Below are 15,186 nucleotides of genomic sequence, written 5' to 3' on the forward strand. Positions count from 1 at the left end.
GTCAAGGAGTGGGCAGAGCTGACCTACAGTACCAGCTTTATTTTTTATTTTATTTTATTTATTTGATTTATACCCCGCCCATCTGGCCTAAAAGACCACTCTAGGCGGCTTCCATTGAATATAAACAATAAAATAATACAAAGAATTACATAAATCATATTATAACATACACAATGCAAAATAGAATAAAAATAAATAAAGGGAGAAAATTAGAATAAAAATAAGCAAAGAGAAAAATCAGGTGTTAGTTGGAGAGAAGGCCTGAATGTATAGACATGTTTTTAGTTTACTTTTAAAAGTGCCCAAAGTGTGGGCCGCGCAAATCTCAGGAGGGAGATTATTCCAGAGGCGAGGAGCCACTGCCGAGAAGGCCCGGTTTCGTGTCTTTTCTTTCCGGGCCTCTCTCGGTGTCAGGCTCCTCAGCCTCACCTCCTGACTCACATGGCTGATCCGGGTAGATCTGGGTGGGAGCAGGCGTTCCACCAAATATCGAGGTCCTAAACCGTTTAGGGCCTTACAAGTGAGCATTAAAACTTTAAAGTTGATGCGGAAACAAATGGGCAGCCAATGCAGCATGGCCAGCATGGGAGAAATATGCTGGTATTTTCTCACTCCAGTAAGGAGTCTGGCCGCTGCATTCTGCACCACTTGAAGTTTCCGCATCAGCCTCAAAGGCAGCCCCATGTAGAGCGCGTTACAGTGGTCTAATCTTGAGATTACGAGCGCATGCACCAAGGTAGTGAGTGCCCCCATGTCAAGATAGAGCCGCAGCCGGGCAATCCGCAATAGGTGAAAGAAGGCGGTGCAGACTACCGACGCCACCTGTGTTTCCATGGTAAACGTCGGGTCCAGATGGATCCCCAGGCTGCGGACCCCACTCTTCGCGGCCAGGGTCACCCCCCCAATGTGAGAGAGTCACCCAAGCCACCGACCACGGGGCCACCCACCCTCAGAACCTCCATCTTGTCCGGGTTCAAGCTCAGCCCATTTTCCTGCATCTATTGCAGTACAGCCTCCAGGCAGCGCTGAAGGGACAGGACGGCATCACCTGCAGTTGGTGAAAAGGAGATGTAGAGCTGGGTGTCATCAGCATATTGATGACATGATGCTCCACACCCCCTGATGACCCCACCCAGTGGCCTCATATAGATGTTAAACAGCATTGGGGAGATAATCAACCCCTGTGGGACCCCATAATTGAGACTCCACGGGGCCAAGATATTCTCCCCAAGCTGCACTCTCTGGGGGCAGTCCTCCAAGAAGGAACGGAGCCAGGCAAGCGCCAAGCCACCAATTCCCAACTCAGAGAGCCTCCCCAGGAGGATACCGTGGTCGACGGTATCGAAGGCCGCTGAGATGTCGAGGAGGACCAACAGAAACATTTTCCCCCTGTCAGCCTCCCTCAACATGTCATCGTAGAGGGCGACCAATGCCGTCTCTGTACCGTGGCGCGGCCTGAAACCCAACTGAAACGGATCCAGGGCGTCTGTTTCATTCAAGTGGGCCTGAAAATGATCAGCCACCACCCTCTCGACCACTTTGCTCATGAAAGAAACATTGGTGACAGGCCTATAATTGCCAATTTTGTCCGCCGCCAAATTAGGTTTCTTTCTTATGGGCCTAATGAGTGTCTCCTTGAGGGCAGATGGAAACCTGCCCTCAAGGAAAGACCCATTAATTATTGCTGTGGCCCATTCTGTTGTTATTGGCCTGGCTGCTTTGATTAGCCAGGCGGGGCAAGGGTCAAGGGAGGAGGTGGTGGCCCGACAGCGATCAAGCACATTGTCCACAGCGTCAGGTGTCACCGACTGAAAGGAATCAAAAGTTACCGGACAAGATGGAGCGCTGGACATCTCAGCTCGACTCACTGTATTCAAAAAAGGAGAAAGCTCCCGGCAGATGGCCTCCACTTTAGATTTTTAAAAGGCTGCAAATTGGTACGGTGAGAAACTAAGGGGAGGCCTACCCGGGCCAATTCCTTTTAGGTCGCGCACTATACGGAATAATTCCGCCTACTGATTTGAAGCTTCGCTTATCTGGTTAGCGAAGTATGTTCGACAAGCAGCCTTTACCTTAGACAGATAAAGGTTAGTAGCGACCTTAACAGCTATCCAATTATAATCTGTTGGGTTTTTTCTCCACCTATGCTCTAGCTTTCTCCTAAGTCGCTTCATCGCTCGGAGGTTCTGGTTAAACCAGGGCGCTGGCCGAGCTCTGCACAGGAAAGGGCGTTTAGGCACGATCATGTCTACAGCCCTAGCAGCAGCGGTGGACCAGCTGTCAACCAGAGCCTCGACAGGAGCGCCAGCCAAGTCCGCCGTAACCCCTCTCATGACATCCTGGAATCCAACAGGATCCAGCAGTGTTCGAGGGTGGATCATAGAAATAGGTCCCTGCTCCCTGCAGGGGGGGAGAGCCACTGTGAGGTTACATTTTACCAGATGGTGATCTGACCATGACAAGGGGACCGACACAAGGTCGGTCACCATCAGACCACACTTGCTCCAATTGGTGGAAAAGACCAGGTCCAACGTATCGCCACCCACATGCAAATGCACTCCTGGCCACCACTGAGACTTGTGAATCCAAGCTCAGGGCTAAATCCAGGAGCACACCCAAGCTGCAGACCTGACTTTTCAGGGGGAGTTTAACCCCATCCAGTAGTGTCGAAATCTCTATACTGATTTGCCTTTTGACTTACCAGGATCACCTTTATCTTGTCTGGATTAAGTTTCAGTTTGTTAGCCTTCACCCAGTCCATTACTAATTACAAGAACTGGTCTAGGCACAGAACATCTTCTTTGGAATCAAGTTGGGGATCATCAGCATACTTTTATAAGTGCAGGAGCAGGTGATACCTTTTTTAAGAAAGAGCCTCATGGTGCAGTGGTTAACCTGCTGCACTGAAGCCAAAACTGTGCTCACGACCTGAGGTTCGATCCCAGGTAGCCGGCTCAAGGTTGACTCAGCCTTCTATCCTTCCGAGGTTGTTAAAATGAGTACCCAGCTCACTGGGGGGGCAGTGTGTAGCCTGCATAATTAACTTGTAAACTGCCCAGAGAGTGCTTGAAGCACTATGGGGTAGTATATAAGCAGCACGCTTTGCTTTGCTTTGCATTTGTGGGTCATGTTCCATTTCCTCATGCCATGCACTGATAATCTTGCAGATAGTACAGAAAAATTATTAAATGAGAGTTCCAAAAATTCATGCCAGACAGTTGTCCCAGTCTTGCTTCTTAGAGTTGAGTTCCTCAGAGTAGTCCACCCCTTTTCTTATTAAGCTGGCATTTCATTAGCAGGAAAAAGAACAAAAAAGGTTTAATTACTTACAATTGAATGGATCAAACAGCAAACTGAAAAACATGACTGGTTTCAACAACAGATTTCAACAGAGTCAGGAGAGTCAAGAGAAGCAGAGCAAGGAAGCAGGGCTCTCTATGAATTCAGAGGCAAGGAAGGAACAAATGGTTAGTGGTGGATAGGCTGACAGCCCAGAAAGACCCCTCTGAGCCACACCTTCTCCAGGCAGCAGTGAGATTGTAAAAACTGCAACAAATGTTTATCCCTTCCTTGCCTTAATTCATGCTGTAATCCTAGAGGAGTTGATTGATCTTCTCAGAACAGTCATAATGCTTGTAATTTTAATCTCACATGTAAATGAGAAGAGCATATGGCAGTAAGTATTCTGATTATTAAAAGATCTTTATGAGAGTAAATAAAGGTAAAGGTTCCCCTTGACATTTAGTCCAGTCATGTCCAACTCTAGGGGGTGGTGCTCATCCCCGTCTCCAAGCCGTAGAACCAGTATTTGTCTGTAGACAGTTTCTGTGGTCACGTGGCCAGCACGACTAGACACGGAACACCATTACCTTCCCACCGTGGTGGTCCCTATTTATCTATTCACATTTTTACATGCTTTCGAACTGCTAGGTTGGCAGGAGCTGGGACAAGCGACAAGAGCACACTCTGTCGCGTGAATTCGAACTGCTGATCTTTCGACCTTCCAGCCCAGAGGCTTTTTGCGGTTTAACCCACAGAGTAATAAACAACAAATATCCTTTCTCAAATACATCTTCCTATTGACTACGTATCATGGCTTCTAGTGAGACTCTGGATTGTCTTTTATATAGAAAAAAAACTTTTTTTCCCCAGCTGGTGTTTTTAAATATAGTGAACTGAATCACATTTTCTGCCAAAGCATCCTCTGTTTCCCCCCAAGGAATGCTTATTTTATATGCAGTGACAGCTGAGAAGGAGGCACAGAAAGGCAAGACTAATATAGCTTTAACCTTGCCAGTATCTAAAGCTGAAATGCTAAATGTTTAATGCAGAAATTTTGCTTTTCTATTCCCTTTCCTTGTAGGATTTTAACTGAGAGGAATATATTCCTGACATCCCTAGTTTCACACTTTCCTTTTTTGCCTTTGGAACATGGCAATATCAAACCATACATGGTTATCTGGATTTGAAATGTGACTTAAGTGTACTGTGATTCTGTTCATGGGCTTAGTTCCATGCAATAATAAATGTGTCTTTATGCCATAGGAATTCTGTTTTTGCCCTTTGCAGTGTTGGTCATGTATGTGCATGCATGCATGCATCCATACACACATGCATGTGTGCAAGAGAGAGAGATTGAGAGTCACTTATGCATGAGGTGAGCACAGATATTACATGAAAGCCACCATGTCAAAATGACTACCACTTTTTAAGGAGAGAGGACATGAAATAAAATTAATGTGTCTAAGTGCACCTGTATAACCTTCATTTGATCTTCCTTCCTCTTACCTATCAGCATTTTCCTGTAGCCTGAGCCAATGCTTCACTAGGCAGCTTATGCAGCACAAATTGCAGATCAGCAGGCAAAATAAAAGTGGCTGCTTGTCAGTGTGGAATCCTTCTGTTTGCTCATTAGCAGCAATGGAAGTTGCAGAATGCTGATATTATGGGGAAATTCTCAACACTTTTTTTAGTTTTATGATTTTTTAAAAGTGAGCTTCTTATGTAACATGCTTTATTTCATCACAGCTTTTCTGTCCTTGTGTTTCGATCCCCAACAACCATACTTACGTTTAGATTTTCTCTGGTTATTCTGTCTTCTGAGATTTCTTCTAACAACGAAGTTTAGGAGAACCCAATAAATGCATTTTCTCCTACTTGCTTTTTATGTGCTGCACTAGTTGATACACCCACTTCAGAAAACCCTTCAGTGCTATGGCATATGATACTGTATTTAGCATTTTAAAATATATATGCACAATTCATTGAGTTGAATCTAGCTGGTTGATAGGACTGGCAACCTGCTAAACTCAGTGAGGCACTTAGGCCTTGTTGATTTCAGCTGGAACTCCAGCAGTTTTTCAAAATTAAGACTTCTTTCCATCCCACAGCCCCCAATGGCTTCTTCATCATGAAAGGGATCTCACAGGAGCATCAGGACTTTGGACGGAAATCTGGGGGGAAAAACTGCTACAGCTGATGACATTATTAGCCTTGTATGGTGTAGCTCTGTGAACAGGATTTCAGCCATTTTTTAAATTAAAACACTTGTTTATTTCTTCTCAGCCCATAAAAGCCCCCAAAGCAATAAGCTACTGTTATATTCTACTGCTCTAGTTTATGATATGTTAACCTGTGGTGGAAAAATTTAGACAATTGTGATGGTCCAAAGTGAATAGAATCAGATTTGTTATTAAGTTTTAGTTCTGCTTTTCCCCCCCAGGGTCTATTTGAAGATTATTATTTTTTGTTACTTCAACTCACTCTTTTTATCTTAAACTTACTTCCTTTGTCTCTGCGTCCAGCATTAAAATTATTCACATATAAAAATAGCCAATACATGTAAGAATCAAAGGTGTCTTGTGTGAAAGTGCCCTAAAAATGCCTGAGTGAATGAAAAGACTCTTCTGTCAGTTTTAAGTTTTTGTAGTACTTGGTGGGACAGCTCCTCCTAGAGGTCTTGTGGGTCAACAGCAATTTACAATTTATTTTATTTATTATTAGACTTTTACCCCGCCCCTCTAGATAAAGTCTACTGGGGCGGTTTACATACATAATAAAAACACAATATAAAAACATAAAAGTCATCCAAAAACGTAAACTTTAACACTTATTTCTAAGAAAAAACAATCAAAATCTATCCTCATTTAATATTTTTACATAACTTGTTAATTTTCAAAGCTAGCCATCTTTGCTGAACAATTGACTTTATGTCGTGTAAGTCCTGCTTTCATTCACTTTTACACTAAGTGGGATTTGTAAGGCTTTGGTGGCACACAAACAGCTAAAGCAAGTTCAGCAACAATCTAACTTTCTTCAGGATACAGTACAAGAAGTCTAGTTCATAATGAATTATTAGTTTGCATTGTTTTTAATAATGCCATGTAGTGTAACCTGAAAAAAAAGCAAGTAGGCATGTATGGTTTGTTTCTAGGTAATTTAAAATGACATGAATATATATCAGGTCATGAGGGTTTCATTAATAGGACCTAATCAAATCATAAGGAAGTTGTTGTAGAGAGTATCCTGGTCTACGAGAAGAAACATAGGCACTGATTTACTGCAGCTGTCAGTGATGCAGAATCCCCATCACAGCTTGCATGGGGTAGAATAGTGCTATAATGCATGAACACTCTAATGAAAAGTATAACTTGAAAATACATCTTTGTTTTAAATCTACAAGGGAAGAGGAGTAAGGTGCGGTGTGGCAATGCTTAGTGTAGCTCTTTTTATTAACCTAGAGTATCTGTTGGTGAATCCCATTGTTTTATGTGCTGAGACAGTGAACTCACATTTGAGAACATATTAATTTTAGTAGATTGACTTGTATTGGAAGTGAAGCAGAGCCATGGAATAACTCAAACACAGAAATCAAAACCTTTTAGGACATGAATGGGATATGCCATTAATTCTGTGTTGCAGTTGCTGCTAAGCTCCCTCTGCTGTTTGTTTGAAGAAGTCATGACTGGACATGGGAACAAATAAAAAAAAATGGATCACGATATTTGTGAAAAATTGCTGATTTGTTAAATATTCATCCCTTCATATTCGTCAGTTCCAGAGATCCCAACAAATGCAAAGGGATTAATATTTCCCCATTTTTATTCATTCCCCCATACAAAGAGAGGGAAGGCTAGCTTTCTGTCTCTTCCTATGGCCTTCCCATTCTGCCTATGGGCCCACCGATCAGCTGATCAGTGGGCCAATATGCACCCAGCCAGCCCCACAGCCTATAGCCCACCTCTTCCCCTCCCTACCTCTGCTGCCATCCACCACCGCTCAGCACTGCCATCATCTACTGCCACTCACTGCTGCTGCCATCCATCACCGCCCACTACAGTGGCCTCCGCAACCACTGCCTGTCGTAAGGGAATCTAGGCTGCCCTTTTCAAAGATGGTGGCTGCAGCTTCTCTTAGGCAAGGAAGCTGCAGCCACCATCTTTGCAAAGGGCAGCCTAGATTCCCTTAAGGCAAGCCATAGCCATGGAGGCAATTGTAGCAAGTGGTGCTGGATGGTGACTGCGGAGGTCGCCATGGCACATACCTCTGTGGATGGTGTCTGCGGTGCAGACTGTGGCAGCCAAGATAGGGTGGCAACAGGGGTAGTGGGAAAGGGGGCGGGGGGGGCAGGCTGTGGGGGTGGATGGATCAGCTTTTTCCTTTTAGACAGACTTTGGCTCTCTAACCCCCCCCCCCACGAACCAACGAATAAATTAGTGCTTTGTTGGTTCATGAGGAGCAGATTTGTGCTTCATTATTCGTCAACTTTGACAGATCACAAAGCATGACGACTTGCCAGAATGGTGATTCATCCCCATCTCTAGTCAGGACATATAAAATATGTGGTTCATGTTGTTATAAAGCAGTCTTCCCCCACATGCGCACATACGTACTCACTTGGTGCCTCTTATGTATGTTGGAGTAAACTCCCATACTAGTTGGGGAGAATGGGAGCTGCAGCCCAACACATATGAGGGGTGCCAGCTTGAGGAAACTGCAAAATACTGAGAACAACAGAAGTCTTCTGGTGATATACCAGGTATCAGAACCACTCTCTTTTCTAGATATTTCTAAATTCTTTGTTTTTACATTGGATATACATGGATGGCTAAGCTGAGACTTTGTCTTCAGTAAAGTGGGCATATATCTGGCCCACATTTTGGACTTTCTGTTCGAATCCACATTTTAGGATATCTTTCCCTAACACTTATTTGTATTTTTTAATGGTCCAGTAAAGGTGTTGCCTAACCAGAACCCAGTTTCCGAGACCCTGTTCTTCTTTTGTAAATAACCTGACGTTAAGAACTAGGTGCTAGTTTTTAACTGCACTTCTGTTTTCCTTTGTTCCCCTCACCCAAGTAACAAAATACCTAATGCTTAAAGGTTTAAAAATGTTTTCTGACTTCTAGAATACTCACCTTCAGTCCAGGGTTTTGCAGATATAAAAGGACAGGATTTCAATCTGTTCTGAATAATTTATGACTGTTTATCACACTCGTTTAGAGGTCATGCTGAAGCAACGTGTTTTTCTGAAGACATATCACTCCATAAAGTGTGATACATCCCTTCAAGCAGTATTTCATGGTGTCAAAAAGCATTCTCCTCTGTGCTCCATGCCTGACACCACATGATGAAAACTGCTGATGTACACACATTATAGGCTTTCAGAAAAATATGTAGCTTTAGCCTAGTAAGTGCATCTTTAATCTATCCTAATTTTGTTGTTGTTGTTGTTGTTGCTGCTGTTGTTAGCATACTTTTCTTGTCATCGCCAATTCCCATATGAAACATTTTATGAGCTGGTGTCTTTTCCATCTCTCACACAGCATTTAGGTGTTAAAATAATACCAAAAGCAACATACAGTTGTCAGGTTTTAGTTGTTGTCAGACCTTTTAAAACCTTGCGCTGTGAATTACAGAATGCCTATGAGAAGGATGAGTAAGAGGTGGTGGGGCAGGAAAGGCAGGGTGCTGCCTCTGAGTGGGCACCAGCCAGCATAACTGGTCAGGGAATGGCTTAACACCAGTTCTGACAGTAAATGAACTATCAGGAACCACCAACCCATCAGTGCGTGCCCATCTCTTCCTATGAGTGTGTAGGAAAGTATCATGTGATCAGTAGGTGTTATACTTGCAATGTGCTGAATACTGGAGGCAGGGGTGAATGTACACAGGAAGAAATGGAACAATAGGAGTGCTTCATAGTGACCATCTTAACATGGAGTTGCTACGCCTCTGTCATGCGGAAGTCCAGAAAATTTCATGAGCCAATTTTGGACAAAGTAAAACCTTGAAGGATGTTTTTGTAGGCCTCAGCTCCATTAGAGCTTGTTCTGTGAGCAGCAAAAGTTTGTGTGTGTTGTTGTTTTTTTTTTGCCAGGGTGTATGTGTGTGAAGGAAGGCATACTGGCACTTCTGGAGCAGTGGTTCACCATTTAAATAGGTCACAGGGCCCTCCTAAACACTACAAGACTTAAACACCAAAAATGACCTATATTTTAAAGCTGGGATTGGGGCATCCTCGTCATCACCAGTTCCCATATATAGCACTCATTGCTTTTTCATGTGTCCCCCCCCCCTCCACATTTTCAGTAATCTGTGAGGGCCATGGATCCTGCAAAACTGCCCATCCTTTTTTATAAACTAATAAACTATAAACTTATAAACTAATCGAATCCTCTGGGGTTCCTCATTACTTCTACCATCATTTCCCTTAAACCACTGAGGAGGGAAAGATCAAAAGAGCAGGGCAATTTCTTGGATAGGAGAATGCTGCTGAGGCCTAGTGGGAAAGCATTTTTTCCTGGGGGAGGTCAATGATATGTTGGAGATGCCCATCCTTTCTCCATTGCTTGGTTACCATTTCTGGTTTTAAAGACATCTTGCAAACTCCAGCTCTACTGTTTCTCTTCAATTTGCCAACACTCTGCCTTAATAAATTACTTTCTGGAATGAGATTTCATCAACCACATAGTTTAATTAGTTATTTAATTAGTAGATTATGTTAAAAACAGCAGTTTTCACTTTCAAATACAAGTGAAGGTTCTGGGTGCAGTCTTCTATCCCTATGCTTCAGGCATTTATCTTTTATTTTCATTTCTGTAATGAAGCCATGATAGGATAGGACAAGGATCAAACAAAGTCAAGCAGCCAAATTTCTATTGTCAAAAGAGATAAAGTTGTCTTAATAGAAGGATTGTAAAACTAAGTAGAGTAGAGAAGGGATTGGATATATTCTGGTAAAATGTGTGGGACTTATAGCTTGGTCTAGAACGATCTTTACTCAGAAGTAAGTTTAGATGCAATCTTCCTGCCATGTGCTAGAAACAAAAACATTATATATATAGTAAATACGTTGCTTGAAAAACAGTAAACAAACGCACACAAGATGAAAAGTGCTTGCTTCAAAATAGCAGACAAAGGGGAGAAGGGAGCAGAGCACTGCCCTTCATAAGGATTAAATATACAGTGGTGCCTCGCTTAACAATTGCCTCGTTTAGCAATGAATTCGCATAACAATGGGTTTTTTTAGAAAATAATATGCACCATTTAACGATGTTTCCTATGGGCAATTTTCGCTTAGCGAAGTTTGGGACCATGCTTCACATAGCAAATGCATTTTTAGGTCCCCTGCTTCACAAACCGATGTTTGTTTTTTCATTTTAAAAAGTGTCTTAAAATGGTCAAAAACGGTTCTAAATGCTTGGATTCGTTAGAGCACCTTCTAAAATGGGTGCAAACTTAATTTGGCTTTGATCTGACTTTTCGTTCATTTTTGCTGAATTTTTTTCTCCCCCATAGGAAACAATGGAGCTGTCAAAATTTGACAGCTCCATTGTTTCCTATGGGGGAGAAAAAAATTCACAAAGAATAAACGAAAAGTCAGCAACTGTTTTAAATGCTTGGGTTCGTTAGAGGACCTTCTAAATCGTGTGCAAGCTAGGTTTGGCTTTGTTCTGAGCCTTTGTTAATTTTTTGTGATTTTTTTCCTCCCCCATAGGAAATAATGGAGCTGTCAAATTTTGACACCTGTCAAAAGTTGGTGGGGGAGAAATAAATTCAGCAAAAATTAATGAAAAGTCAGATCAAAGCCAAATTAAGTTTGCACCCATTTTAGAAGGTCCAGAAGCTATTCCAAGCATTTAAAACCATTTTTGACCCTTTTATGACACACTTCAATTTGCAAAAATTGACTTCGCTAAACCATTGAAATGCATTGAATAGGCTTCAGTGCATTTCAATTGGGGAACCGCGTTTCACTCAACGATGTTTCCTATGGCGATTTTCGCTTAAGGACGGCAATCCGTTCCAATTGGAACGGATTAATCGGTTTTCAATGCATTCCTATGGGAAATGGTGTTTCACAGAATGATGGTTTCACACAGCGATGAATTTTTTGGAACCAATTAACATGGTTGTGTGAGGCACCACTGTAGTGGGGTGCACACTTCTAAAAAAAAGGAAGCAAAGCATAGTGTGCTGAGTAATACAGCACCATAGCAATTAAAGCACTATGTGTGGTTTACAATTTAATTATGCAGGCTACAGATTGGCCTTCCAATGAGGTGCATAATCAGTTTACCCATTTTGGAAGGATGTAAGGTTGAGTGGGCCTTGAGCTGGCTACCTAGAATTGAACCTGGGTCATAAGCAGAGTTTTGACTGCAGTACTACAGTTTAACCACTGTACCAATTGTAATTTTGGTTCTATAGCAGAAGAGCAATCCATGGCAGCTTTAGGAATTTGCTGTCTGGAACCACCGTAATACTGACACTGCAAAAGAGTTTGTAAAGAAAAGGGAGGTATAAAAGTTGTCAGTCATAGCTACTGATGTATTTTCCTCGTTCAAGCTGTAGTGTCAAAATAAGGCTCATGAACACATAAACATTGAGGGGAAAGGATCATAATTGGAATTTTGCTCATTTTGTTCAGCTTTTCTCAAGGATAACAAAGACATTTGTAATTGTTGCCATGAATAAAGCTTCACATGGGACCTAAGGACAGAGCTCAATATATGCAAGTGGGTCAGCATTTCATATACTGAATGAAAAAAACATACACAGTGTGGTGCTGCTATAAAGCAGGCATTATAGACGTCATAGCCATGTCTCCAAGGGAAGCTCAAACAATCAGGAAGCAGTGTTGATTCATAGTCTGTATATGTGTGTGAGCACACAAACATAGTGTCTGTACAAGTGTAACTGAGTACACATGTAGAGTTAATAGACACTGAGAGCATGTGTATGCAAACTCAGCAGTGTCATACAGATTTGGACATCATTATTTCGCTTCTGTGATTGGGAACCTTGCCTTATCAGGATTCCCAGTTACTGTGCTGCAATCCCATTTAGGAGAAGCTTTCTGCTGACTTCTAGCATAATTCCAGATGTGAGTAGTCATTCAAAATGATGGCATTATGTGTGTGTCAGCCACCCATTTACCATTGCATGGCACTGCATAGGTTACAATTTCCCACTTAAGTCAGAAGCTGTACAGGAAACAACACAACAGTTACTGTGAGGATTGTAGCTATATTCTGGCAGATGGCAGGTGACATAATCACACTTACTAACTGAAAGTTATTTGATCTTGTAAGCCATGGCCCCACTGTAGCAAGGTTGCAAGATTTTGAAACATCTTTCTGTCCAGTAGTTTTCATGAAAGAGTTTTCAGGGACCCTATCAGAAATAAATGCATTGTTAGATTGTGAGGAAATGTTAGAAATTTGTCATAAATGCCTGCAACTCTGATGGCTCTTTTCTTTACCTTTAGGTGCTGACTCCGGCACAGATCAAATCCATTTGTCAGGCAATATTAGAATCTGGGAAGCAGTATGCGTTGAGAAAGAGGAAGCCAGTTCCCCTCATGTACTCTTATTATGGAACAGAGTATCTTGGTGAGTTCAGTGTAAAGTTTCTAGGACTGTTCCCTCTGATTTATTATCATATTTCTATTTTATTTTAACAGTTCAGGGACAAGGAGTTAGACTGTAATTTCCCACACACTTACCTAGGAGAAGGCCCTATTGAACTTACTGAGACTTACTTCAGAGGATTTTCCCCATTTAAAAGTGATCAGGTGATTAATCTGAGTCCTATTTTATATTTGAGGTGAAATGTTTGATAAATGTTTTAGAAGAATTACTATTTTTAATACAATTACTGGTAAAGAATTCAGATGGCAAGCACTGTCTATGATAACACAATCTTCTACATCCCTATCTTCCTTCTAGAAATGTTTCTGAACAGAGAAAATGCCCATATATGTCCAGACATGACCAGGCATCTTCAGGCACTGAAATCTGAATTAATGTATCAAACTGAGTCTTCCTCTTCCCCATCAATCCATGACGTACTGTAACTTTATATTAAGCAGATAACTGCAGGAATAACCTGGAGGATGCATAATGAGGTCATCCCTAGCTTTGGGTAATTGCTTGAATTTTGCTTTGTGAGACTGAGAACCCCCCAAAAAGACCTCGGCATTATGAAAATTTCCTTTGTGGATGGAAAAGAGCCAGTGGACCGCTTTAGGGAAGTTGTAGAAATTAAGAGCTATTCCAGACACAGCTTTTGTTCTGACTTTCTTTCACTTCCTTTTCTGTCACTTGGTGAGAGGAACTCATTCTATTTTCCAGAATTCACATCCTAACTATTAAGTAGTCCATAAGGTGGGTTCAGTGCTTTTCAACATTTCATCAGCATCTTATCCTGTCTTTCTGCTGAAGATTACCCCCCAAAAAAGTTTGATTTATTGGGTTAATGAAGGTGAAGATATCTTTTCATTACAACACTTGAAAGACCTGCTAGCAAGCTGGAGCAAGGAAAATGCCAGTGAGGAATCAGCTGTGAGAAAAGACTGTGTCTGTGTATGTGTACACACATGGATGTGCCTTTTGTGTAATGCAGGATCAGAGTGTGGAGAATGGTCATGCAAAACCAGTGGTTAAACCACTGTACTGCAGCCAAAACTGTGCTCACGACCTGGGGTTCAATCCCAGGTAGCCAGCTCAAGGTTGACTCAGCCTTCTATCCTTCCGAGGTCAGTAAAATGAGTACCCAGCTCGCTGGGGGGGGGGCAATGTGTAGCCTGCATAATTAACTTGTAAACCACCCAGAGAGTGTTTGAAGCACTATGGGGCTGTAGATAAGCAGCACACTTTGCTTTGCTTTTTTTGCTTTTTCAGCATAGCAGCTACCTGCCATCAGAGAAGAGCAGGGTCTTTGGGCATCTAAACAAACCTTGCCTGTTAAGGTGCCTGGAAAGTGCCCTAATACTTAAGGCTACAACCCCTGCAACAAAATGGCACAAAAAAAAAAATAACCAAGCATTTGCAGATGGAGAAAAAGGAGCAAAAACCTGGAATTGGAAGTCAATGCAAAGTGAGATAACAGGAACATTATTTGCACATTAGGAAAATTCCAGCAAGATCGTTGGCAGAACAACTGCTGCATCTGGAGGAGTTATGAGGCTGCATTATATTTTATTGTAAAAAGCAATGATCCCTGAACTCCTTTCAGCTTGATTTGTAAATTAATATACCAGGGATGTTGGCAACTCTTTGGGTCTGAGTTCCAAGTCTGAATCTTAGTCTTTGGTACCAAATCCCATATCTCAAGTCAGAGTCTCTCCAGAAAAAAAAAGGGGTTGGTGGGTTCTGAGCCACAAGTCGAGTCCAAGTCATTGGTTAAAAAAACCTGACTCAAATCACCAGTGCAACTTAAGTCTGACTTGACAGCAAGTCACACAACTTGAGTCCCCATCTCTGGAATGTACTCTACTGAAAACTAGTTAATTTGATACTTATGCATCTACCGGTCTGCTTGAGTAACATACTGATCAGGTCAGCACATTTAGAGATGGCATTGGAAAAAATTCATCTTTCTCCTTATATAAAATACCTAATTTGCCATTACTATGGGTCCAGGTTTTGAATTATTAAATTTTATGCAAGAGTTACATGGGTAACAGCAGCCTATGTCAGAGGAATACATGAAAGGGACAGAGTAAAAATGCCTAGATTCAAAAGCCTAATTTTTGTAATTATAGTTTTCATATGGAGTACAGCTGTGTGGAACTACTTTAGTGACTTCCGCACAGCTGCTAAAATATTTGGATCGCTTCTCATACTTGCTTTTGAATATCCTAATCGAGACACCACTGTCTTTTAAAAGAGTGGTCAGAAT

At 42.0% G+C, this 15,186-nt stretch overlaps 1 protein-coding gene across 2 annotated transcripts in view; it reads left to right on the forward strand.

Moving 5' to 3' along the window:
- The window catches only part of LANCL3 (LanC like family member 3), a 52,507-nt gene that overhangs the window by 24,569 nt on the left and 12,752 nt on the right, over positions 1-15,186 (forward strand). For both annotated transcript variants that reach the window (XR_013543580.1, XM_072994249.2), the window contains exon 2: positions 12,773-12,896. Coding sequence is in view for 1 of the 2 variants with exons in the window: in XM_072994249.2 (XP_072850350.2) it covers positions 12,773-12,896 (124 nt within the window). In the remaining variant the exon portion in view is untranslated. The remainder of the gene's footprint in view (positions 1-12,772; positions 12,897-15,186) is intronic.

This window comes from Pogona vitticeps, chromosome 3 (assembly GCF_051106095.1).
Source record: "Pogona vitticeps strain Pit_001003342236 chromosome 3, PviZW2.1, whole genome shotgun sequence".
In the NCBI taxonomy this organism is placed as follows: domain Eukaryota; kingdom Metazoa; phylum Chordata; class Lepidosauria; order Squamata; family Agamidae; genus Pogona; species Pogona vitticeps.